Source organism: Thalassophryne amazonica, chromosome 3 (assembly GCF_902500255.1).
Source record: "Thalassophryne amazonica chromosome 3, fThaAma1.1, whole genome shotgun sequence".
In the NCBI taxonomy this organism is placed as follows: domain Eukaryota; kingdom Metazoa; phylum Chordata; class Actinopteri; order Batrachoidiformes; family Batrachoididae; genus Thalassophryne; species Thalassophryne amazonica.
In genome coordinates, this window is record NC_047105.1 from 142,630,381 (window position 1) to 142,654,408 (window position 24,028).

Genomic DNA, 24,028 nt, shown 5'->3' on the forward strand with positions numbered 1-24,028 from the left:
AGCGGCCCACACAACAGTAACAGTGGAATGTGCCGAAAAAGTGGTATGTCCACCTCTTCTGCCATTTCTCTGGTAGTCAGACGACGTCCCGGATCAACACAGCGTTCAGTTTGGAAATGATCTGGTCATTTCAGCCTGTTAAGGGCACGCCGCTCGGAGCGTGGCGTGCCCTTTAAACCGGTTGTAACACTCCTTAATCTGTGTAATCCCCATAGAATCGTCCCTGAAAGCCGTCTGAATCTTCTGAATTGATTGAATAAACTTTATTGTCCCCAAGGGGCAATTTGTGGACAAGTGGACCACTGCTCACTCAATGCGTGCTCACAGGCGAATGACGCAACCGACAGGCGTGAAAAAACTCACGCATGCGCACGAAGGTTCAAGCTTGGCTGATGCAAGCGCACATGATTCAAATCCATCTAGTTTTTGCAAAAAATAAAAAGGTCGGATAGTTTTCTAACAGACCTCGTATTTTACATTATATCTTAATCAAACATGCTCCAATCACTCTTGTATTTGAAAGTGAGGTGCAGACTGGCACTCACTGTCATCTCACAAAATTTGATTCGGTTCTGATCCAGATTATGGATTTAGCAGATATTTCATTTTAACATTAAAGCCCTTTTAAGCTATATTTTGTATTCTATTTTTGTTTTTGAAAACCCACTTCTAACAAGAATCTGATCTTGAATTTTTTTCCCCAAGTTAAAAATTTGTGGAATTGGAAACTAGTGTTGCCGGAGGTTTGTGCTCCACGAGCGCGGTACTCCTGTTGAGATAATGTAGTTGTTATTAAATACTGCAGGGTTAGTTTTGAAATATTTGTTTTAAGTTTATTTTCTGCACTTTTCAAATGCAAGATTTCAAATGTAAGCAGTCACTTTCTGTCTGTGTGTGCTGGAGTTGCGGAAGATAAGAAAATAGGCAGCCGAATAGTTCACCACGGCCGTAAAAATTCTTCTGGAGGAAAACAACGGGGCGTTTTGTCCTTCAGAGGCTGATAAGCCTGCCATGTTTATGGTTGAGCAGTGAAAACACATTTGCAGCTCTCATGAACAACCAGATCCAATTTATGAGTATTCCCTGGTTTCCGACATCTTCCTTTGCAAGGCATGCATTTGCTGCGAGATGTTATCCAACTTGCATCTGAGTTCAAGGGTTAACACAGTCTGAGAATGTATCGCCTTGCCAAACTCATTAATCATGACGGACAGGTGAGGGGTCGTAGTTCTGGTGGCAGCCGTCTTTCCAATTCTCCGGTAGGTCAGGGCAGCACATAAACCAATAAGTACCAGCCCTCCTACAGTAAAACCAAATATAAATAAATCCTTGACATCCTCCACAGAGAATGGCACAAAGCATGCAACACGCCATGTCTCCAAGGATTCAAGAACATAGCCTGCAGGGTAGGTTCCATCTGGGCATGCAGGGTCCCCCAGCCCTAATTTCCTTGTTGAAAAAATTGTGTCAATAGTGTTCAGAGACCAGCTGATCAATTCCATGGTTAATCCAATATAGTTTGAAGAATTCACAGTCTGGTGAAGTAGGGAACTTGAAGGTTGGAGCTTGGATAGAGCAGGAGGAGGAGATGCAACTGCCCTCACCGAAATACCAAGCTTTTTTTAGGGTTTTATCTGTACTCCTTGTGGTCCCCTACCACGGATGCTCTTTTACAGGGACAGGGTCTCAAGATTCCTTCCGTCCTGTTTCCTCTGCCTCCCTCCTGTGGTCATTTTGCCCATTGTGGGGTTTGGGGCGGGTTCTGTTGGCTGTTGGGGTTGGCTACTTGGGGGAAGGGTACTGTCAGGTTTCGGTCCTGTTTATGTTTCAGTCTTTGATTTTCTGTTGTCATATAATTGCCACTGGATTTGTTTTCTGTTCATCATTTATTTTTTGTGTGGTACTTTGTAGTCTCTGGTTTTGTTTTCTGTTTATTATGTTTTCTGTTTATCATACCTTAGTCATGTCTTTCTGTTTATTATACTTAGTCATGTTTATTGAGTTGTACTTTCTGTCCAGCTACTGTTTTTCCATTGTGTAATCTTTAGTCTTATTTTCTGTTACCTCTTTTGCCACTTGTGAGTTCCATTCTTGTATAGTTTTTTTTAACCTTTATTTTCATGTTGATCTTTTTCAGTTCTTATATTTGGTTTCTGTTTAATTCCTTGTTCGGGTATCTTTTCTTATGTATGAGGTCTTCAGTTTTGTCTTTGGTTTTGATGTTTTATTTTGATCAATGTGATTTTAGGTTCATCTCTTTGTCACATCCTTTTCACTTTGCATTTGTCTCACTGCACAATCCTGCACCTGCTTCCCTCAGCTTTGTTTCATCTGACCACACCACCTTACGGAATGTTCTACACACCTGTGTCTCGTTCCTCTAATTATCAACTCCCTTATTTAAGTTAGACTAACCCTCCATTACAATACTACAGTACTGTGGTACAGTATATGGTACAGTCATACAGTAATTCCTGTCAGCATTTACATACTATAATGTCAGAAAAGATAATTATCTGTTCTCTTCTCTAAATCTTGGGATTCTGGTGGACACAGTGATGTTTGGTTGGACTCTTTGTCCAGCCTCCCTCATGCTCATTTCGTGGACAAGAACATGGTCAATCACAGTAGCTCTGATTTCATCAGATATTACTGTTCTTTGTCTTTGCTGACCACCAGGAAGAGAGCGAGAGAAAGAGAGAGAGAGAAAGAAAGAGAGGAGGGGGGCTTCTCAGTTCTCTATAAAAGGTGTCCAGGTGATGTTCCTGCCGTCAGAGGTTTGGAGATGGGTAGCAACTACAGAGAAACCACACAGATGCTCTGAAGTCATACACAACATCTGGGTAACTTTCTCCTCACAGTTCTTACATCAGAATCTCACTTGAGCTGAGATCTTTCTGCAGATATGTGGATGGACAGAAGAAGTGATTTTTTTTTCTGAGGATTTGTGGTGTTTCTGCAGGATTGTGACGATGGAGAAAATTTCCCTGCTGCTGTTTTGTTGCCTGATTGTGTTGTTATCGGGATCTCCACTCTATCCATCACTTCAGTAAGTCTTCTTCTGCGTTTCTTTTCTTTTTCAGTTCTGTTTCTTTTTCAATCTGCAAGTCCCAAGTCAAGTCTCGAGTCAGCTTGGAAACAATTGGTGTTCATTATGACTTGAGACCTGACTTGGGACTTGCTGATTCATGACTTGAGAGTGACTTGATGGTGACTTCATCCCACCTCTGATTTTGGTACATAAACATAAGGTTTTTAATTTAATTTTAATTAAATAAGGAGAAATTTATAGAGGCACAGTCATAAATAAACACAGTCCTGCTCAGAAATATTCAGATCCCTAATTTTAAAATATGTTCAGAAATAAATACAGCCCAACCAAGTATCAAAAGATGACAAGAGAAAACACAGAACAGAGAAGTTCTTAAAGAGGAAAGTTTCAGCTCCTGTTGGCCAGACGACACACAGGTGAGTGGATTTGTTCTGTTTTCTTGGATGAAAACTTTTTTTTTTCCACCATTAAGTATAAAGTTTCTCCTCAGTATCTCCAGTCACAGCCACAGAAACCTGTAAGTCCTTCAGAGTTGTCTGTGTGTCTTTGGTGGCTTCCCTCACTCTTCTTCTTGTAGAGTTACTCAGTTTTTGAGGATTTCCTACTCAGACACGTTGACCGTACTGCCTACATTTCTCAATGTTTCAGGCAAATGAAGTCCAAGAAAATGTTCATGTGTCTATCACCTGACTGGAAAAGTGATAATTTCCTGTAAATTAATCAAAGGGTGCCAATAAATCACACAAGTACATATATTTTTAACTCTGCCAATGAAGTTGGAGGTTAGGTTTTTGCCCTTGTTTGTTTGTTTGATTGTCTGTGAACAGCCTGGAGCTCACAATCTTTCATACATCTTTATAATTTTTTTTTTTTTACTGAAGAAAAGTGGATTTACATACACCACCAAATTTGGATGGATGTTCCAATTTTATGCCTGTTTGCCTTCCAGTTATCAGTAGGAAACCAAGTGACAAAAGGCAACAACGGGTTGTGCACAGCAGAGATAACAATGTTCTGTGAAAATGAGCTGAAAAAGAATTCAGAAAACAGAAAACTAAAAAAAAAAAAAAAATGACACTACAAAAAACTTTGAATCGTGCATGAACTAAATATATACTAGTGATCACATCAAATTTAGTTTATGAAAAGACACTTCTAAAAGGACTTTAACCTTTAAAATTTTTCCAAGGTAAAGTTTTATGGAATTGGAAACTCGTGCTGGTGGAGGTTTGGGCTCTACGTTGGGGTGCCCAAATGTATGCACCTGCCTAATTTTGTTTAAATAATTATTGCACACTTTCTGTAAATCTGATAAACTTCATTTCACTTCTCAAATATCAGTGTGTTTGTCTGCTATATGATATATTTAACTGAAATTTTACATACTACTTTTACATACCACTGTACTTCACTTCAATTAGGTTGAACAATGTGTCCAGCAGGGTAGCACAGTGGCTTAATGATGAGCACTGCTGCCTCACAGAAAGATGGTCCTGGTCCAGACAACCAATGATTTATAAAAGGAAAATCAGGAAAATTATCAGGGGTGCCCAAACTTTTACATGTCCATGGTTTTATTTCACGATATGAAAGTCTTTCATTGTTCAATAACTTTGGATATTTTATTAAATAATCAGATTATACAAAATGATATTTATTTCTGAACGTATGGTGAATTGTGTCTTTAAAAATGGGATGTGTCTGTAATTCTGTGTGTAATTTAAAGCTAAGAACAGAAACAGCAGTGACAGAAAGTCAGAATATTAAAGTGTTCTTCTGGTGTGTTGAAGTGAGCCACGAGATGCTGAACACGCACGTACGTTCAGCTGACGGACAATAAGTTGATCTCTGTGTCACAAGTAAAAGAAGAGGGTTTTTGTGTGTCTGCTGTTTGTGCCGTGTTAGAAAGGGTCAAAATGTCTCAGTTAGTTGCCGTGTTCCAGTTCCACGGTTCCTTAATGACAGTGTTTATTATCAAAGCAGCACCTTTTACAGGAGGTGAGCAAGGACGTTTTCTCAGCCCAAAGTCTGCAGTCAACATGCAAATCTATGAAACAATTTCATGAATTTTCATACTACTGAATTTTCTGAATAATAAAATGTATTTCACCCTGAGACAGACTGGAGTCCTGTCCACTGTGAACCGAGGCTCACCCACTGACCACTGTGATCCTTCACTGGAATATCAATCAATCAATCAATCAATCAATCAATCAATCAATTTTTTTATATAGCGCCAAATCACAACAAACAGTTGCCCCAAGGCGCTTTATATTGTAAGGCAAGGCCATACAATAATTATGTAAAACCCCAACGGTCAAAACGACCCCCTGTGAGCAAGCACTTGGCTACAGTGGGAAGGAAAAACTCCCTTTTAACAGGAAGAAACCTCCAGCAGAACCAGGCTCAGGGAGGGGCAGTCTTCTGCTGGGACTGGTTGGGGCTGAGGGAGAGAACCAGGAAAAAGACATGCTGTGGAGGGGAGCAGAGATCAATCACTAATGATTAAATGCAGAGTGGTGCATACAGAGCAAAAAGAGAAAGAAACAGTGCATCATGGGAACCCCCCAGCAGTCTAAGTCTATAGCAGCATAACTAAGGGATGGTTCAGGGTCACCTGATCCAGCCCTAACTATAAGCTTTAGCAAAAAGGAAAGTTTTAAGCCTAATCTTAAAAGTAGAGAGGGTGTCTGTCTCCCTGATCTGAATTGGGAGCTGGTTCCACAGGAGAGGAGCCTGAAAGTTGAAGGCTCTGCCTCCCATTCTACTCTTACAAACCCTAGGAACTATAGAAAATGAATGAATGAATAAAAAGTATTTGTGTGTTGATAATATGTAGTACACACATACAGTCCTGCTCAGAATCACTGGCTCCCCTATTTCATATACATCATTTGAAATATGTCCAGAAATAGATGCAAACCAATTTTTGATCATCAGAATATTTCAAAATGATCCAAAGTCCCTGAACAGCAACAATGAAAAAAGACATATTTCATATTTCAAAACAAACCATCTAGAAAATTTGTCTGACTGATTGTGCAAGAAGAAGAATGGTGAGGGAAGCCACCAAGACTCACAACAACTCTGAAGGAGTTACAGGCTTCTGTATCTGACTGGAGAAACTGTCCATAGTCCAACTTTTGTCTGTTGCATTACAAGTGGCACAGCTTCAGGGCGCATTCACACCATGACATGAAGTGACGCTGGCAGACTTAGCAGGTTCTCAGAAATCTCTGTGAAATGCCAAAGACTCTCTCCAGGGGTCCAAATTTCCGGACTTCAGTGCTGCAGGGTGAAGCACTGCCAGAGCTGAACATTTGGAGACGGTCCACTGACTTACTATAGGACATACGTAATTCAGCTTTTGCTGTCAGAGGGCAGGTGCACTGATAGCACACGCCGTGGTGCAGTAACATAGCTTGGCAGAACTGAACATCAACGCAACGTTTGAGACATTACATGATGTAGCCGATATAAACTCGATGTAGCAATTGTTTCACGTACTCGTGGTGTGCCGTCGAGAGGGGTTCTGCATATTTCTTCATGCCCAAAGCATCCAGAGGGGGTGGTGCTTCCAGTCAATCAAGGGCGTAGGTTTGGTCTCAGCTTTGGTAGGGACAATACCACCCCCCCGGCCCCCCTGCCCACCACCCCCTAACCCACTCATACCATTAGACGCACAAGTACAGCATAATACATAACATATGACGACATAATGCTGAATAATTTAACACTTTATTTACAATATTAAGCGTGTAGGCAAACAAACAAATAGCTTAAATAACAAAATTGCACCCAAAATCACGAATCTATTCTATAGGCCTACACCTGAGAGAACAAGACAACAAAAAAATACTTGTGGAGCTAACAAAAAAAAAAAAAAGTTTTTGCAACCAAGATGTATAATTTATTCTCTTCATCAATAATGCAGTTGTAGGTATCTGGCAACCTAATTTAACAAAAAAAAAAGGGATTTCCAATGATATATGGTGTATTACGGTAAACGAAGCCTGTGATGTCATAACGCAGAGGAAAAACACGTAAGTTTCACACTAATGCGCTGCTGATTCTCATTACCGTAAGTTTTCATGTAAGCCCTCACTCTGAAAAATTTAACACTGACAGCAAGCTAAGAACCCGTGCTTAACAACAGCATGTGCTATATGTTGCATATATTACGGTAAAGTGCGTTCGGTGACTTTTGAAACGAGGCAAAAGTATGAAAAAGAGCGCAAAAGTGACAAAAAAGTACAGAGACAGACAGCAAACATAAATGTAGTAATTTCTGAGGAAAAGGCAGGATGTTAGTGTCATTTGTGAAGATGTGTTTGTGTGTGTGTGCAGTTTATTTTAAGTGTGGCGCACAGCATTGTTCGCAAGCCCCGCCCTTCTTGTTTTTCTGCACCGGAGCAGTGTTGCCAGATATGAAATATGAAACTATCGTACCAAAACCTCAAAATTATCGTATTTTGGGAGAAATGATCGTACACAAACAAAACGCATACAACGTAGCTATTTTAGCGTTTTGTTTTTGTTTTTTTAATTTCCAAAGAATTTTATGTCACATTTTTAAACAGTAATTATAGTAATGGGGAAACTAGAACGCACTACTAGAAAGATTTTTTTTTTCTGTGAAGGGACACAAACGTGTTAATTACCAGACTAGAAAGAGTCGAATTCAACCTCGAGGTCGCTGTCGTCATCCGATGCCACTTGTGCAGATTTTGTTGAACACAGAAAAAATGTTGACACCTCCATAAGGAACTTGAACTTTTTTTATTTTTCTTGTATATCTCTTTGCTCTTGTGTTTTGTTCGTTTGTTGTTGCATTTGTTGAAATAAAGTTAAAAAAAAAAAAGATGTTGGTTGGGGAATCTTCCTGTCACGGCAGAGATTGGATGGAACTCATTACTTTGTATGGGGAGGGGGCGGGCTTTCAAATGACGTTGTCCCGGGCGGCCAAAGCTGTGTGTGTTGTGTCTTTGATGCCGCCTGAGTGCAGCGCCTGGAAAATGATTCTTGGGTGTCAGAGAGAGATGCGTGTTTGGGCAACAACTGAAATTATCGTACATATTGGATTTTTTCCCATTATTGATCGTACATCGTACAGAGGGCAAAACTATCGTACAAATACGATAATTATCGTACATCTGGCAACACTGCACCGGAGCCACCCATCCTCTGCGCTCCGGGACCTCCCACTTTACAAATGAAGCGCTGCCTGCCACGAGATGCGCTTTGTTTATAGCCATGTGAGAAGAACGTGAGCTAATGAAATTGCAACATGGGTAACCCTGTCACTCTGGCACATCGAAAACACAAAACGTGACGACTAAAATTATAGTATCGAGTTCGCAAAAAAAAAAATAGTGAATGATTTTGTTATATAAACAAAAATGCTAAATATTGGTAGGGACTATTTTGCCATCCCAAAATAATGGTTGTGACTTGTCCATATTCAAACCTACGCCCCTGCAGTCAATCCTCCAGCATTGGCCAGCAGAGGGCAGTGGAGCTGAACAGAGCAGTAATGGTGCAGGAGTCAAAGTGACGTCGTTGTAGCGGATCTCCAACTCTTACTGGCATTTCAGGGTGAATGTTGAACATGGGACCACCCCACTAGACCTACGGTCCACTAGACGTAGTATTAAGGAGAGCATGTTGAAGTAGTTTTTATATTTATGAACTACTTTATGCACTAAAGTAGGTTAAATAATGTTACAAAAGTGTGACAGTTAAAACAAAACAACAACAACAAAAATTAATTATGGTGAATTACAATAATTTGCTGATTTTCAATTAAACAGATTTTGAGACAACAGTTCTGTTGTAATGGTGTATGTTAACAGAATAGTATGTTTTATTTTTGTAAATTGAACAAAACTGGATCTGGTTTTTTAGCCAAATATTATAATATTATATTATAATAGCTAAGTGGCCGATGTGTGTGTGCGTGCGTGCATGCGTACGTGTGTGCATGTGTATGGCTTCGATCACGCAAAAACTGGGGAGAGCTGACAATTGCTGTTTGGGTCAAGGATGAACGGTGCCAAAACTGAACGTTGATACGAGTAATATTTTTAGAGAAGCTACATATATTAGCGAACAACACTGAACAATATTTAATATTTAAATTCTGGACTCACAGGTCAATCCAACACAGGACGGTAAATTGTCTGTATTTAAAGCGTGAGTGCATGTTTGAATTTATTTAGTAAGTACAGTAGTAATTGTAAATACATTACAAATAGTACATGGATGACACAAGAAAGTGAAAACACTTGACAAATCAAATGACAACATAGAAGTATAATAATAATAATAATAGTGTATATATGGTAACAAGAACCTAAACAGTTTATAAATACATTAAGACAGTAAACTAACATTAAAAAATTACGTAATTAACAGGAAATAAAAGGGCTCAGTTCCTATTCTAAAAATTGTTTAAGGTTTAAGGTTCTAAAAACCTTCTGTACTCATGCACAAATTATTACCACCCTTGAAAAATGTCAGCTACCTATTTTATAAACACTACCTAATCTAGAACCTGTGGATTTCTGTTGGCAACACACTAGATACATGTATTTGTGAACCTTAAAATCAGCTTGGAGTTGTAATATACATAACCAAATAATATAGAGCGGTTAGGGCCATTGGACTTTGGTTAGGGCCTGTGGACTCAGGACCACTGGACCCTAGGACTAGTGGACCATAGGACCAGTGGAACCTTGGACCACTGGATGCAAGGCCAGTGGACTCTAGGACCAGTGGACCTCAGGACCACTGGATCCTACAACCAGTGGATCCTAGGACCAGTGGACCCTAGGCCAGTGGACTCTAGGACCAGTGGACTCTAGGACCAGTGGACCTCAGGACCACTGGATCCTACAACCAGTGGATCCTAGGACCAGTGGACCCTAGGCCAGTGGACTCTAGGACCAGTGGACTCTAGGACCAGTGGACCCTAGGACTAGTGGACCCTCCCCATGCACCATAATGATGGAGCGAAATAGAGAAGGACTTCATTTAAAGAAAAAAGATCAACTCTCAGCTCGGGCCCTACATGTGCTGCCTGAGAAACTAAGAGAAATCTCCCATCTTTAAAATAAAAAAAAGTCTTTCTCTGTTCCACTCCACCATGAAGCTGTGTAACTAACTGGTGATAAAATGTTCACGGAGCACAGTTTCCCCAGTCACAGCCACAGAAGCCTATAATTCCTTCAGAGCTGTCTGGGAGTCCCAGTGGCTTCCTTCACAAGTCTCCTTTTTGCAGAGTCATAGTACTGTACGTGTTTCTTCAGGACTGGTGGGAGTGAGTATGAGAGCACGCGGGCTTCTGGCCCTGACCGCTGCCCCCAAGAGGAGTTAGAGGGTGTGGCTGAGGTTAGGGAAGTGTGGGATGAGCTGCTGCTTAGTCTGCTGCCATCATGACCTGGACTCGGATACGCAACAGAAACTGAACAAGTGAATCTAAATGGAGTCAGAGACATATTCAGTGAGTTGTCCGTCCCCTGGACACTGGCTGTGAAACTGATGATTGTGTGGTACTGAAGGACGCACTGATATGAGCTTTTGTTGTTTTCACTTGGAGAGTAAATTGTAGATTCGTTTTTGTGTCATAAAAATAAAGTGTAATTGGATCATAAGTACACAAAACTTTTATATGGCAGAAGGTTAAAAAATGAAAAGGATCCAGCGATTAATATGACATCAGCCTGTGGATGAGTCCACTCGACCCTCTGAGGGAGGGGTCACAGCCAACGTCTCTGTGAGTCTGAGTCACTGTCCTCATGACGCGTCTCGCGCGCCCAATGGGAGCGCTCTCTTCTGGATGAAAATATCTCCGTCAATGGGGTTCAAGGGCTCACTGGATGTTTTGATGACCATGAAATGATGTCACTGACCCGCCCCTGACGACTCAGAGATACTCTGGACCAATGAACGCTGCCCGACAGCACATCATATAAAACACCACGTGAAGAGGAACCTCAGACTCCAGGAACCTCATGGACTGGACTGCATTTTATATGGCGTTTTTCCATCTGCATCAGATGATCAAAGCACTTTACAATGATGCCTCACATTCACCCATTCATACAAACACACTCACACCAATGTCAGGCTGCTGCCACGCAAGGTACTCATTACACACTGGGAGCAACTTGGCGATTAAGGACCTTGCCCAAGGGCCCGTAGTGATTTTCCGGTCAGGCTGGGGTTTGTGTTGGGCTTCAGACCAGAGGGTCCTCGGTTCGAACCCTTAGACCATCATCATCATTACTAATGAAGCTGTCATGCAGTTGTAACGGAAAGCTGCAGCAACCTTCAACATCCGAAGTTTGCATTAAGCAAAAGTCATGAAATTTCTTTAAAAAGGAGAAACTCAACACAGCAAGGCCTGGTGTATCTCCAGGTGTCAAAGGAAGACCTTCCGAGCTGACACGGGATGACTCAGTGTCATAAACCCCCACCCTTTCCAGGATTTAAGACTCCCCAAAGTGCAGTCCTAACGGAGCTGTGAATTACCTTATCAAGATCCCAAACCAGATGTTCTAGTTCCTCTCTCATAAAAGGAAACAGACCACAGGAAGACATACCTTCTTCCCAAAAGTCCTAAAATTATGTCTTCCCAACTAGACTCAAGAAAAAAACACTCACTAAAGAACTGCCATCAACTTGATCACAGTCCAGTTTCTCTGATTAAAATCGACCTAGTATTAACCTCGTTCACATTTTGTAAGGAAATCCAAAATCCAGTCCTTGGAACAAGAGTGACCCCTGTTGGACGAATTGGGGAAGGGCATGGGACCAATTCGTGCAGATTTAAATTGTAACCACGTTTTTTTTTTTACGTTTTTTTTTTTTTTTTTTTTTTAAAGTGCAGTGTATTGTTGTAACAGAAAAAAAAGAAAAGACAAGAAAAGAAAACAACATGTGACCATTTAACCTCATGCATGAGAGAAATATACCTGGTATGCAGTGGTGGGCACAGCTTTTTTTCCAAATTTCATTTACAAAAACTCTCAATGGGAGACATCAAAGTTTAAAAACAAAACAAAAACAACAAAAAATATTACAAGACAGGTCTGCGGTGTTTGCACATGCACAGTGCGAGTGGTTGGCGCTTGTAGCTCTTCAGCAGTGGGATACCCTCATGACGGCCGACCAGAATAATATAAATAAAAACAGGTTTGATTTTCATTCAACCATACGATCGGTGATCAGGAGGTGGTCGGGAGATGTTAAACGCAGCTCGTTACTCAGGGTCGGACTGGGAACAAATTTCGGCCCTGGCATTTTTCCTCTGGACCAGCCCACTATTGGCCCGATGAATCCACCCCCAAACACGCACACCCACCCGTCCATACCTAACCCCCAATGAACAAATACTATACACCTAAACACCATGAACACACACCTAAACACACACTTTCACTGTCATTTCACCTTGATCATAGTACAAAACGCGGACCCGGCGCCACGAGGGGGCGTCCTGATAACATTAAAGGCAATTACATATTTTGACGAAATTACAAGTTTAAATGACTATATATATATATATATATATATATATATATATATATATATATATATATATATATATATATATATATATATATATATAATAAAACATCATGAGGTTTATGTCTCAGAAATCCTACTTTACAATCACACTGCAGTCGTAAAATTATTTCCTTTTGCATTTATAATAAACACTTGTATTTATTTAGTGTTTGTTTTTCTGGTTGAAATAAGATATAAATAATCTACCAGACTTCAAAAAATATACAAGTTTCCATGTTATTTTATTTGTCTAAAAATAAATGTCTGAGGTTCCTTATGTTAAACAAGAAATTATCTAATCTGAAATAACAGGTGGTTTTAGTACAGATGAAAGGTTTCTAAAGAACCATTTATTGATTTATTTACCTGTTTTAATTACAACTGTTTACAAACTTTTTTAACAGTAATCAGAAATTTTGAGGTAACAACAACAAAAAAACATTTCCAATGATTTTTCTTCAGAAAACTGCTCTATAAATGAGCAGTCCTGTCACACGTTAATGTTTTGTACAGATCAGTTGTTTCTGCACCAATCGGATTGGTCCAATCCATTTTTTTAGAGATCAGTGGTTTCTGCCACGAGTCTTCCATGGTTTGGCCCGATGCGTCGTTCCTATTGGATAATGCCAAGGTACATCACAGCTCAGAGTGTCGAAAGTTGGCGCACCTCATCTCGACAGAACACCGGCTCTGTGGTATGCAGGAGATCACTTGACCGAGCGTCTATACGTTCAAATAATAATTTTAAAAAATACTGTCATCACTCTTCACTCTTGGTCAGTCTCTTACAACGGTGCAGCGTAAATACACGAGCTTTCCAGGAGCGCACGTCTCCTCCGGTGCGCACAATTTTTTTTGGGGGGGGGGGGCGACCCCGCCCCCTGTGATAAACTCATCACCCCCTTAATTTTTTTTTTTTTTTTTCTGGCGCCGGGTCTGACAAAACGGAAGCAAATGCACACAAGTGGAAAAAAGTTTTTGTGTCTCTAAAGTGTGTGTGTGAGTGAGTGAGTGAGAGAGAGAGAGAGAGAGAGAGAGAGGGGGGGGGGGGGGGATAATGTGTAACCACTGCTAGGATTCACACAGCAGCAAATTAAGGAGCTGAAGTCCGTAGCTGTTGCATTTAAAGATTAACAAAAGTAAAGCACAGTTAATTAAGATAAAAGAAATTATTCCAACCTTGTATCAGTAGAAGAGTGGAGAGAAGTCCAGGCGCCGAGAACTCAATCCATTCACAGGGGCGGGAGCGGCTGCCTGCTCTTCCTGCAATATGATTGGCCACCCTGTATGCTTCGCCATTGTCATTGGCTGTTGGTCATGTCAATCATTGTGCTCGATGTAAGTCTCCGTTGTGTGATCAAACGGAAACAAAACTGAAACCTAGAATAAGACTGCGCCGTGTATGAAACACTACAGAACTTTTATTTTGACACAAATTCAGGAAGTGGCTCTGCAGCTGCGCCGATTAAATGCTGTAGCTTCACCGATCACGGATTTTCCTAATGTTGACAGCAGCGCGCGGTTCGAGAACACTGTATATTTCCATAATCTCTATAAATATGGGACAGCCGGCCCACGCACGTCTAAACGTGCAGCGGCCCACCGGGCAAATGCCCAAAATCACAGATTATCAGTCCGAGCCTGTCGTTACTCCATGTACACTAAACGATGCAGGACGCGCGATTAACCTGAAACTTGGTGCGGTCCAAAACATTCTCGCACGAATGAAAAATCAGCTGAAAAAGGGCCAAAACTCACACAGTGTAAACCCAGCACTGAACGTCTGGCACCAGTAGATCATGGCAGTGTTCTATTATTTATTTTTGACACAGGTTATATCAGACGGTTATCTGATTACAACTTGGCTTTTTTTTTTTTTTGAAAATGCCTTTTTTACAAATAAAAAAATGGAATATTTTAAAAAAGCACATTTATCTGTAAACACTAACACACAGCACACGTCACATTAATGTGTTTGTTTACATAATGTGTGAGTCAAACCAATCAGTGTTAGCCGAGGCACATTTTACCCAGAATCCTTTGTGATCTGTCTGTGTTTGTTACAGAACTTCAGAATTAGTGCATTATTCAACATTAAAAGATATATGTTATATTTTAACTTTGTACAAATGACAGAATTGACAGTTATTCTATCAGTATTCATTTTATTTATACACCAAACCATAACTCAGCATTGCTTTATTTTCCAAGACCTCCGCCTGACGGAAGCATTGTGTTTGAGGAGAGAGTTGAGCTTCATAGCTTCTCTCAGCTTGCGTCTGTGCTGGAAGCCATGTAGTAAACAGGAGCTTCCAGCAGCGGGCAGGATGTTTAAAAACAGAAGTACTGACTCATTGTTTGGGTCTGTTGTCACTTCTGGAAGCAGCGATCATGGTGTTAAAATTCAAAATCAGGTTGTTGGTAGTTGCAAGTGTACCGGAGACAATACTGGAATTTATCGGTTATCTTTAACTTACGATACATTTTTGGGTGATTTATCGGTTTATCTTTATCAAAGATAACTTTTAAGTTATCTGATTATCTGTTATCAAAGTAAATTTTTTGGTTATCTGTGCCCACCACTGCTGGTATGTTATACTCTGTTCATTGTGGAAAGTTTACCTAATAATTAATATATAATTGTGTTGTCTGTGCATTTTCACGGAAAACCATTTACAAGAGTTATCCTACAGGACTTGTTTGCTTTCAAAGCGCAAATTTAGGAGCAGATGCTGATTTATATATATAAAACCAGACAAAGAAACTCAGAAAAAAACTACAGAACCCAGAATTCTTGGGGGAGGAGCTTTTAAACTTTAAAAGCCTGCGCCCCGGGAACTCTTTATTGGGGGGGCTGCTCTTTTTGCTCTTCTCTTTTGCCCTTCCCTTCTCTCTTTTTCTTGAGTCTTAAGACGCTACATAGCCGTCAAAATTTACGACTCTGAGACCACATGCTGCTTAAAACTTATTTCTTGTTTGTGCGCGCCAACAAGAAATTACTTTTCTTTTTTCGACAGATAACTTTTGCTCAACTTTTGTAAAGTTAAACGCACAGGCGCATTTAACTTCCTTTTTCGATTTTTCAAATTAAAACCTGTTTCTTCTTAAATTCCAAATTCCTCTCATGAACATTTTTCTCATAAAGTCTGCTATTTTTGTAGTGAGTTTTGATTTGACCCGGCTTCCAAAAGATGACGATGAAAGACTAATTTTTGATTTTTGATAGAGAATAAAGACGCTCAAACCCTTAATATGATGGCCCAGACAACACGTGCTGCAGAGATAAAAACACCCGGGTCAGCTGAGACGTCAACAGCGATTTGAACTGCCATCATAAGTTGCAGCATAACTGAGAGTGTCCCCGGTAACCAACGAAACCGGGCGGGTTGACCAGCAGAGTCTCTTTGTCAAAGTCCCTGAAGCAGCTGTGTGACAGACGGAGCGTCGAATGAAAGGAGACGATTCCAGCACCTGACCAACGGAGACCGAAGTAAGACTGGGCTACTATGTCAGTTAAACAGAGTGGCTTTATTTAACTCTATCCAACATTATTAATCTTACTAATCACGTTAATAAATACCAAAGTAAATTCCCTGCTGATTAGGACGAATTTAAATCCTAAACTCCCGCTACAAAACCAAATTCTCTGAACGTCATATTGCTCATTGAATTTGGTCATCATTAAATTGCTCACTGTGATATGTCCTGTTATTTAACTCCTGCCAGAGATAAATAAATATCTTAAACGTGTGGAGTTGTCTTTTTTGTTTTCATTTTTGTATGGTTTTATAGAGGTTGTCGGATCTGACCTGCAGAGCTTACTCCTGAAGTTTGAGACTGATTTTAATATTTCCTATTGACTGACCCTAAAATCAGCGATATTATAACCTTGTTCAGTCAAATAGGTGGTGCCCTTCTTTGAGGTAAAATTATCCACAAGTGATCATTTCAAATATCCTAAAACACATATTATATTCTTCCTGATTCTGCTACAGATTTATTGGAGCTGCCCATGAGAGGCGCATTTATCATGTCTGAACCTCTGTGAATCGTATAAAAAAACACAGTTAAGTTGGAAGCGTATAGAGCAACTTAATCTTTCTTTATTCTGAACTCTGTGTGTGGGTATAATAGAGAGAGAAAAAGTGCTGTGTTCTTTTCACATTAGAATTTCATGTTTAATGTGAGGCCTCTGTGACAGTTAAAATTCTGCGAGTCTCCAGGTTTAAACTGTTCACCCGGATACATACGTATTGCAAAACTGCGAGACTCCAATTTTTGTAATCACTGTATTCATGACTCCAAGGGATCTGGTTAAATTAGCTACTTAACCAGTCACAAACCTTGTGAGTCAGTCAGCACATTGTGCTTTGATTGTCCAGCCACGATTTGCGTGACCTAAGATTATGATGTTACACTGAGCCTATATTCCAGAAAAGGATTGCTAGTGGTTGCTTTCCTGACCAGGAGATGTTCTGATCAAAAGCTTGTTTGAGAGAAAATGGAGCGGAACCCCTGTGTCCACCATCTTGTGTGTTTTAAGGCGCTGTATTGTTCAAAGGATCGCCGTGTCTGCCATTTTGTGAGAAAAAGCAAGCACGTTTTTAAGAATTTATTGTTGTGAGTGGAAAGGTTTGAAGAGGAGGCGTTGCCTGCTTCAAACCCCCCTCTGTGTGCAAATTAGGTTACCACACACTGACGTCACGACGCTATCCACAGCTTGACGCACCGACGTCAACCTGCGCTACGTCACATGCTCGACGGAAACAGTTGCCATCTTGGAACTCCCACTCTGAGCTGCTTAGCGTCGACAAGCGGTGTTGAAAATCAAAACGATTTGTTTGATTAAGCATTACTTGATGAACCAAGCTGCTTCTAACAGTCACCAACTGCATGAAACCTGCATGTTAATCATTCCGTGTAATTTCGTTCAATTGATCTCAGCCGTCAGCGCTACGCATGACAGTACAGGCCTGCTAATAGAGCGCCAACATGTGCTAGCTTCTACAGCCGTGTTAACGGCCCCTTAACCCAGATTGAACACTAATCAGCCATCGGAAAGCCAGAGGCAATATCGTGCTAACAGGCCGTTAGCTGCTTTCAACCGCCGAGGCTCCGACCATTGAATTAACCCAGGTGCTTATCACCGCAACTAAAGCACCTAACCAGTTAGCCTAGCTTCCGCTAACAACCCAATAGCCTGCTACAGTAACCAGATAGCCTGTCGACTGCTGGTAGCTAGCCTGTATTGCATGCAAATAATTTCCAGGGACTTTCAACTGTTCTCTACCACTTAAAAGAATAACTACTTTTAACTGAACCATTTATTATCAAGTTTTATCTTGCATAATAATTTTTTAACTCTTTTTAATTACTTCTTTAACTACTTTTTAAATTACTAATTACTTCTCCAATTCTAATTGGAAATATTAGTCTTTTATTGTACTGTTTTGATACAAATCAAGTGTACACACATATTTAATCTTATTGTTTTCACAACTAGCTAATGAACTTTATAGTTTCAATCCTATTTAATTAGGATTAATCAGGAAATCATTTAATAATAAAGAAAAACATTTTTTATAACTCTCCTACCTCATTAAAAGAACATCTCGTTCAGGAGTGATTTCTTTTTACAGTGAAAGTGCTAAAGCTACTAAAGTGTAACCCATAGCAATTCTAAACAGAGAATATTGGTGTTACATCACAATAACTAAACCAAGAAAAGTTCAACTTGTGCGTACATAATACAAGGAATAACACTCCTCAAAAATTCCCTTTTGCATTCGTATGAATTCTCCACTGCTGATTTCACCTGCAGTTAACTCACTAATCCCTTTCACACTTCTGCAGCTGGTTCATCTGTAAATATTTTTATTATTGCTCATCTTATTATTTTGTTGTTGATTCTTTATCGTTTTGTTTCTGGTGGCCGCTGTCTAACTGCCACCCCAGAAAGCCAACTTGGCCACGCCCAGTGACAACAAACCAAGCGCTTCTACCGACCGGAAAAGCCAAAGTCGTATCGACTCAGGTGAGCTTTTAGAAGAGGTCTTATCCGACCTAATCGCCGAAATATTGCCTGGCTACTTACACAACATGCAACAAGCCACATGCAAAGGCGTAGTTGCGGAAATGTCTGAACTCCTCAGTCAGACATTAACAGCAACTGTAGAAAAGAAAACCCTGGCTACAGTGCTTTGCAAGTTAGCCATTGCCACGACCCTGAAGCTCAGACACGCAGAATCACTCATGGAGAAATCAGTTCTTTCTCTAAAGAGGCAGAAAGAAAAAAATGCAGAATTGTGTGAGGAGAATAAACTCCTGAGACAGCAATTACAAGAAAAACAACAGTCTTTGACCCTTGCTGAGGAAAAATTGAAAGAACTGCAGGAAAAGAACGGCAGGCTTCCCAAAATCAGACCTCGGAATCAAATACCACATCTGACCCCGGAGCTAAAGACCAAGCCTTACTCCTGAAAGAAACTCTTCAGGAATGTGACCATGAAACTGAGGAGTTACAAACTGAACTTAGTTCTGCGTGTCTGGAACAAGGAGAAGCTCGAGAACCTGAACCAAGAGTCATGTGGGAAAACGGAACGCAAACGTTCACCACCACAGACCGCAACAAATTGTACCCTGAACCTCTATCAGGACCCATGTCGCATCCTCGGGAGTTCCAACCTCCTTATCGTGGGTATCGAGAGACACCGTCTCTCCTTCCCACTCATATGTGTCCTACCACAGTCCTTAATGACAGAGAACTGGACAAGATCGCACAGCTTATTAGCTGTTTTGCTGTTTTGAGCCAACTCCAGGAGGCTCCCCTGACACAGGTGCGTATTTAATTGACATACACTATTACCTCAGGGATTTCACTCACGTGACCGGTGAACATTACATCTATCTCATCAAGTGGACTTCCAGCCGCGAGATTAGCCGGTTCATTGAGCGCCAGCCCATGGAGGTATGACAAGACTTTGCTAAACTTAGCATTAGAAAAAGAATATGTGGATCATTCTGTTCGGACAGGCCTAGCCGCTGCTATGGCCATCAAACAAGGCAGGCGTGAACTGCCCCAACAATATTATAACAGGCTCCTCTGTACCTATTTCGGTACCCGAAATGAAGCAGATATGGAAGAAGACCTTAATTTTAAAACCTTGTTCCTTGAGAACCTCCACCCTACCACGAGTCATCATCTGGGAATCCTGGGAGATCCCAATGAGGCTCCCATACAGTACCTGCGTGACCTTGCGGTGAAAGGTTTTGCTAAACAAATTAAGAGAGAGGGTTAAACCTGAGGACAAAATGATCCTCAGCCTTGAAGCACCTAGGCCTACCCTCGAGCTTGAAGGTCATGAAGGTCATTTAAACTCCATACCGGCTCTGTCACTACCTCCCCTTGACAGATGAAACCATCTGTTAGAGGCCGACCAAAGGATCGAGGTGGACCATGAGCAAAACCGCAGTGGTCCCCACAAAACCAAAGTGATTTCGGAACCAGAGAGGGCTCTGAAACTGGTGAAAATTGGGGTAATAAATTCAAACCCAGACAGTGGGAGAAGCCCAGCACATGGGAAGATCACCCCAATGACAAACGTGACTACCCAGGTGACCGATCCCAGGGATGGCAGTGTTCCAGACAGCCACATCAGGGACCATCTGGACGCAACAATAAGAGCACTTGGAACCATGAGTCCAGAGAAAGATACTGGTCCAAGCACTCAGGTAAGGATGTGGACTCAAGCCTCCATCAAGAAATCCTTAAGATCATGAAAGGCCTCCACCTGGAGTTTGAGGATGAAAAGGCCAAAAAGAAAGCTAATGTGCTGTGTGTAAACCACATAGCTCCAACTACCAACCTGGTGTCTTCACAAAATCCGCCAAAGGCATCTGAGGAAGACCTATACCGGAGTGTAGATAACCTGCAAGCGGCACCATCCCAGGACCCAAGTCCTGAGACGCGTACTTTTCAGATGGGGACCAAGAACCAAGAGAGACCAAGTCTGGTCCTCCCAGCACCATCTTAGTAGTCCAGGTTGATCAGGACAAGAGATCACATGCTGATCCAGTGTCCGTTATTCCTGGACAACCACCTGTATGGAAATTCTTGGGCAATCTCTCTGAGAAGGGGATTGCAAAGAAATTTTATTTGTCCCTAATCCTGGAAAACTCACTCAGACATGAGGCTCTTCTGGATACTGCTGCCGATGTCACCTTAATGTCTACCTCACTGTTTAAACAACTGCAGGTAGCAGCACGGCAGGCCAACAGAAACCTCAAACTATCGCCATGTTCGTTGGAGATCCAGCCCTACACGAACAACCTGGCAACTTTGTCCTCAATGGCTCTGGTCAACATCAGTGTCAGCCCCATGAGTCTGGTACACCCTGTGTACATATCAGCACTCGACACCATTCTCTTTCTCATAGGGAAAGATTTTCTCAACCGATTTGAACCCCTCATCAATTTCAAACGGTTAAAACTGTGGGCACAGGTCCGTCACCCTCACCCACCTGAGGTGACTCAACCAGCAGAGCCCCAATGTTATGCCATTAAGACTCTGATCCCAGATGACACAGAATCGACCCGCAACACGCTCACAGCAGACATGCCGTTGGCTGTTGACCCGCGGAATGCTTCATTGCCCCCAGATGCACTGCTGGCCGAGAAAGTCACTTTCTTCTATAAGCTATCAGAGGACACTGATGCGAGTGAGTACTGCCCTCTGGTAGTAGACGGTTTCCATTTGGAAAACACACACACTGCCGATGTAGCTCTGGCTCTTTGGGCCGAAAGATCAGCTATTAGTCAAAGTCTGTTTGACTCATTGAGCAAATCCAATCCAGACATTTTATATGTGGAGAAATCTTTTCGTTTTTCCAAAGGACCCTCTACCCCAGACCATACTCAAGGCAACTGGAATCTGCACGCTCAGAACATGCTGGAACCGATGAGAATTGAGCCACTCATTCTTAGTCGTTCCAAACTTACCACGCTCTGTCTACATAGGAGGCGACCTCCTTGTCCGATTGGAGGTACAGGTTGACAGAGTCAATCAGGTCCTCTGCTCTCTGACCAGAGCACATGACGACCCTGCTTACGCCAATCCGGAGTATCTGAAGTCTGGGCAGTTGATCCCTGATGAATGTCAGATAGTGAGTGATGGTCACATCACGATACCTGCCAATCTGAAAAATGCACCACTCCACCTCGTGATTCGTCCAGGACAATGACTCCAGCACTCGCAGGTGGCCTTCCAGCCATCCCAGCTCTTCACCAAACTGGGACTGTCTCTCGAAGCCACCCCACTACTGAGCCTAAGAAGTCGGACAACTCACTTGGCAGTGCATAACGACACTGGCAAAGACATCCTGATTCCCAAAGCCACCCCACTGGGCTGGTTAATCAGCACTGAATTCCTGGACTTTGAGCTGAACATCCCAGTTCTTAGCCAAGTCCCTCCATCGTTTCTTCCCTGTTCACATTGGGGGGTTGTCTTTTCCAAATCTTCAGGAGCGGTCGCTGTATTTCCAGCTATCATCTCTAAGGAAGACACTGTCGGCAGAATAGACCTTGATGACCCTGACCACATGGTCCTCCAGACCCTTACGGTCCTCACAGTTGACTCTCAGAACGAAACAAATGCTGGAAATTACAATAGATCTGAACCTTAACCAAGGTTCTGATTCTGAGTTTGCATCTCAGGTAGAACAAGTCTTAACACCTGCAGATGCTTGAAAGAATGATAAGGAACGAGGACGCCTAAGAGATCTACTCTATGAATACCGAGCATCCTTTGCCAATGATTCGCTGGATTGTGGACTCACACACATACAGTCACAGGATTTTCCCTCTTTTGAATCACAGTTGGTCAAGGTGGGTTTTTCAAATCCATTTTTCTGTGTGTTGGTTTATCACCCTCCTGGCCCTGCTACTGCCTTTCTTAAGGATTTCAGTGACTTTTTATCCTCTTTTATAACATTGGAATCTGTTTTAATACTTGGGGATTTTAACCTTCATGTTGATGACAAGTTATCTTGCCCTGCGATGGAGCTTTTATCATTGACTGAAGCTTTTAATTTTGTGCAACATGTTTCTGAGCCCACTCACCAAAAGGGTCACATTTTAGATTTAGTTTTTACGCTTGGCCTAGACATTTTAAACATGTCTATAAATGACGTCCACTTGAGTGATCATAGTCTCGTTTTGTTTGACCTGCATTTCAGCTCTGATCAGAAGCCCTTAGAAGTTAAGTCTCGGAGGCGTATCATCACTGCTGATACTGCAGAAAGATTTTCTTCTATGTTTAATCCTTGTATGTTCACTGATTTCCTTGATGTGGACAATTTAATTCAGTGTTTTAACCAACACTGTGAAACTATTCTTGATCAATTGGCTCCTGTTAAATACAATGTGTCTTTACAGAAAAATGAGTGCCCTTGGATAAATGAAGAGCTCTTAAGTCTTAAGAGACTGTGTCAAAGGACTGAACGCCTGTGGAAATCCTCTAAACTTGAGGTTCACAGGCTTCATCTCAGGGAGCTAGTTTCATCATATAACAAAATGGCTGAGAGTGCCCACTCTGTCTACATACATCAGCTGGTGTCTGTTAATAAGAAGAATCCCAGAGTGTTGTTTGATACAATCAACTCTCTTGTATGTCCTCTTGCTTCAGTTTCTCCTGTGTTTTCTGAAGCTGACAGCAATGCCTTTTTGAGTTTTTTCATTGACAAAATCAAGTTGATCAAGGATAAAATCCCACCCTCCCTGTGTGGTACTTCTACTGTTATTGAGCCTGTTCCCAGCATTTGGTCTTCATTTAGGGCTGTGACACTTGCTGATATTTCGGCATTGGTGAACAAGATGAAACCTTCCTCTTGCTCATTGGACATCCTTCCCTACAGGCCCTTCTCTAAAGTATTTGAGGTAATAGGTCCGTGTGTTACTAAAATGGTAAAATTTTCTCTGTCCACCGGTGTTTTTCCCAGTGCTTTCAAGCATGCCATAGTGTTACCTCTACTGAAAAAAATCAGGTTTAAATCAAATGGAGCTAAGTAGTTTTAGACCTATTTCTAAGCTCCCATTCCTGTCTAAGATCCTCGAGAGGGTTGTTTCAGACCAACTGACACTCTTCCTGGATCAGAATAACATTCACGACAGGTTTCAGTCCGGTTTTCGTAGACAACACTCTACGGAAACGGCTCTTCTGAAAGTGTCCAGCGACATGATGTCTGCTGATGCTGGGAAATGCACTGTGTTAGTACTCTTGGATTTGTCCTCTGCCTTTGATACTGTTGACCACCAGGTCCTGCTGAGTAGATTGAGGGATCATGTTGGACTGTCGGGGTCAGTTCTTCTGTGGTTTTTCTCATATCTGTCCGGGCGAAGCTTTAGCGTTTC

At 41.6% G+C, this 24,028-nt stretch overlaps 1 protein-coding gene across 1 annotated transcript in view; it reads left to right on the forward strand.

Moving 5' to 3' along the window:
* The first annotated feature begins 2,956 nt into the window (after positions 1-2,956).
* ghrh (growth hormone releasing hormone) overlaps positions 2,957-24,028 on the forward strand; it is a 56,062-nt gene continuing 34,990 nt past the window's right edge. Inside the window, exon 1 of the mRNA XM_034167631.1 lies at positions 2,957-3,049. Within this exon, the coding sequence (XP_034023522.1) occupies positions 2,973-3,049 (77 nt within the window). The 5' untranslated portion in view covers positions 2,957-2,972. The remainder of the gene's footprint in view (positions 3,050-24,028) is intronic.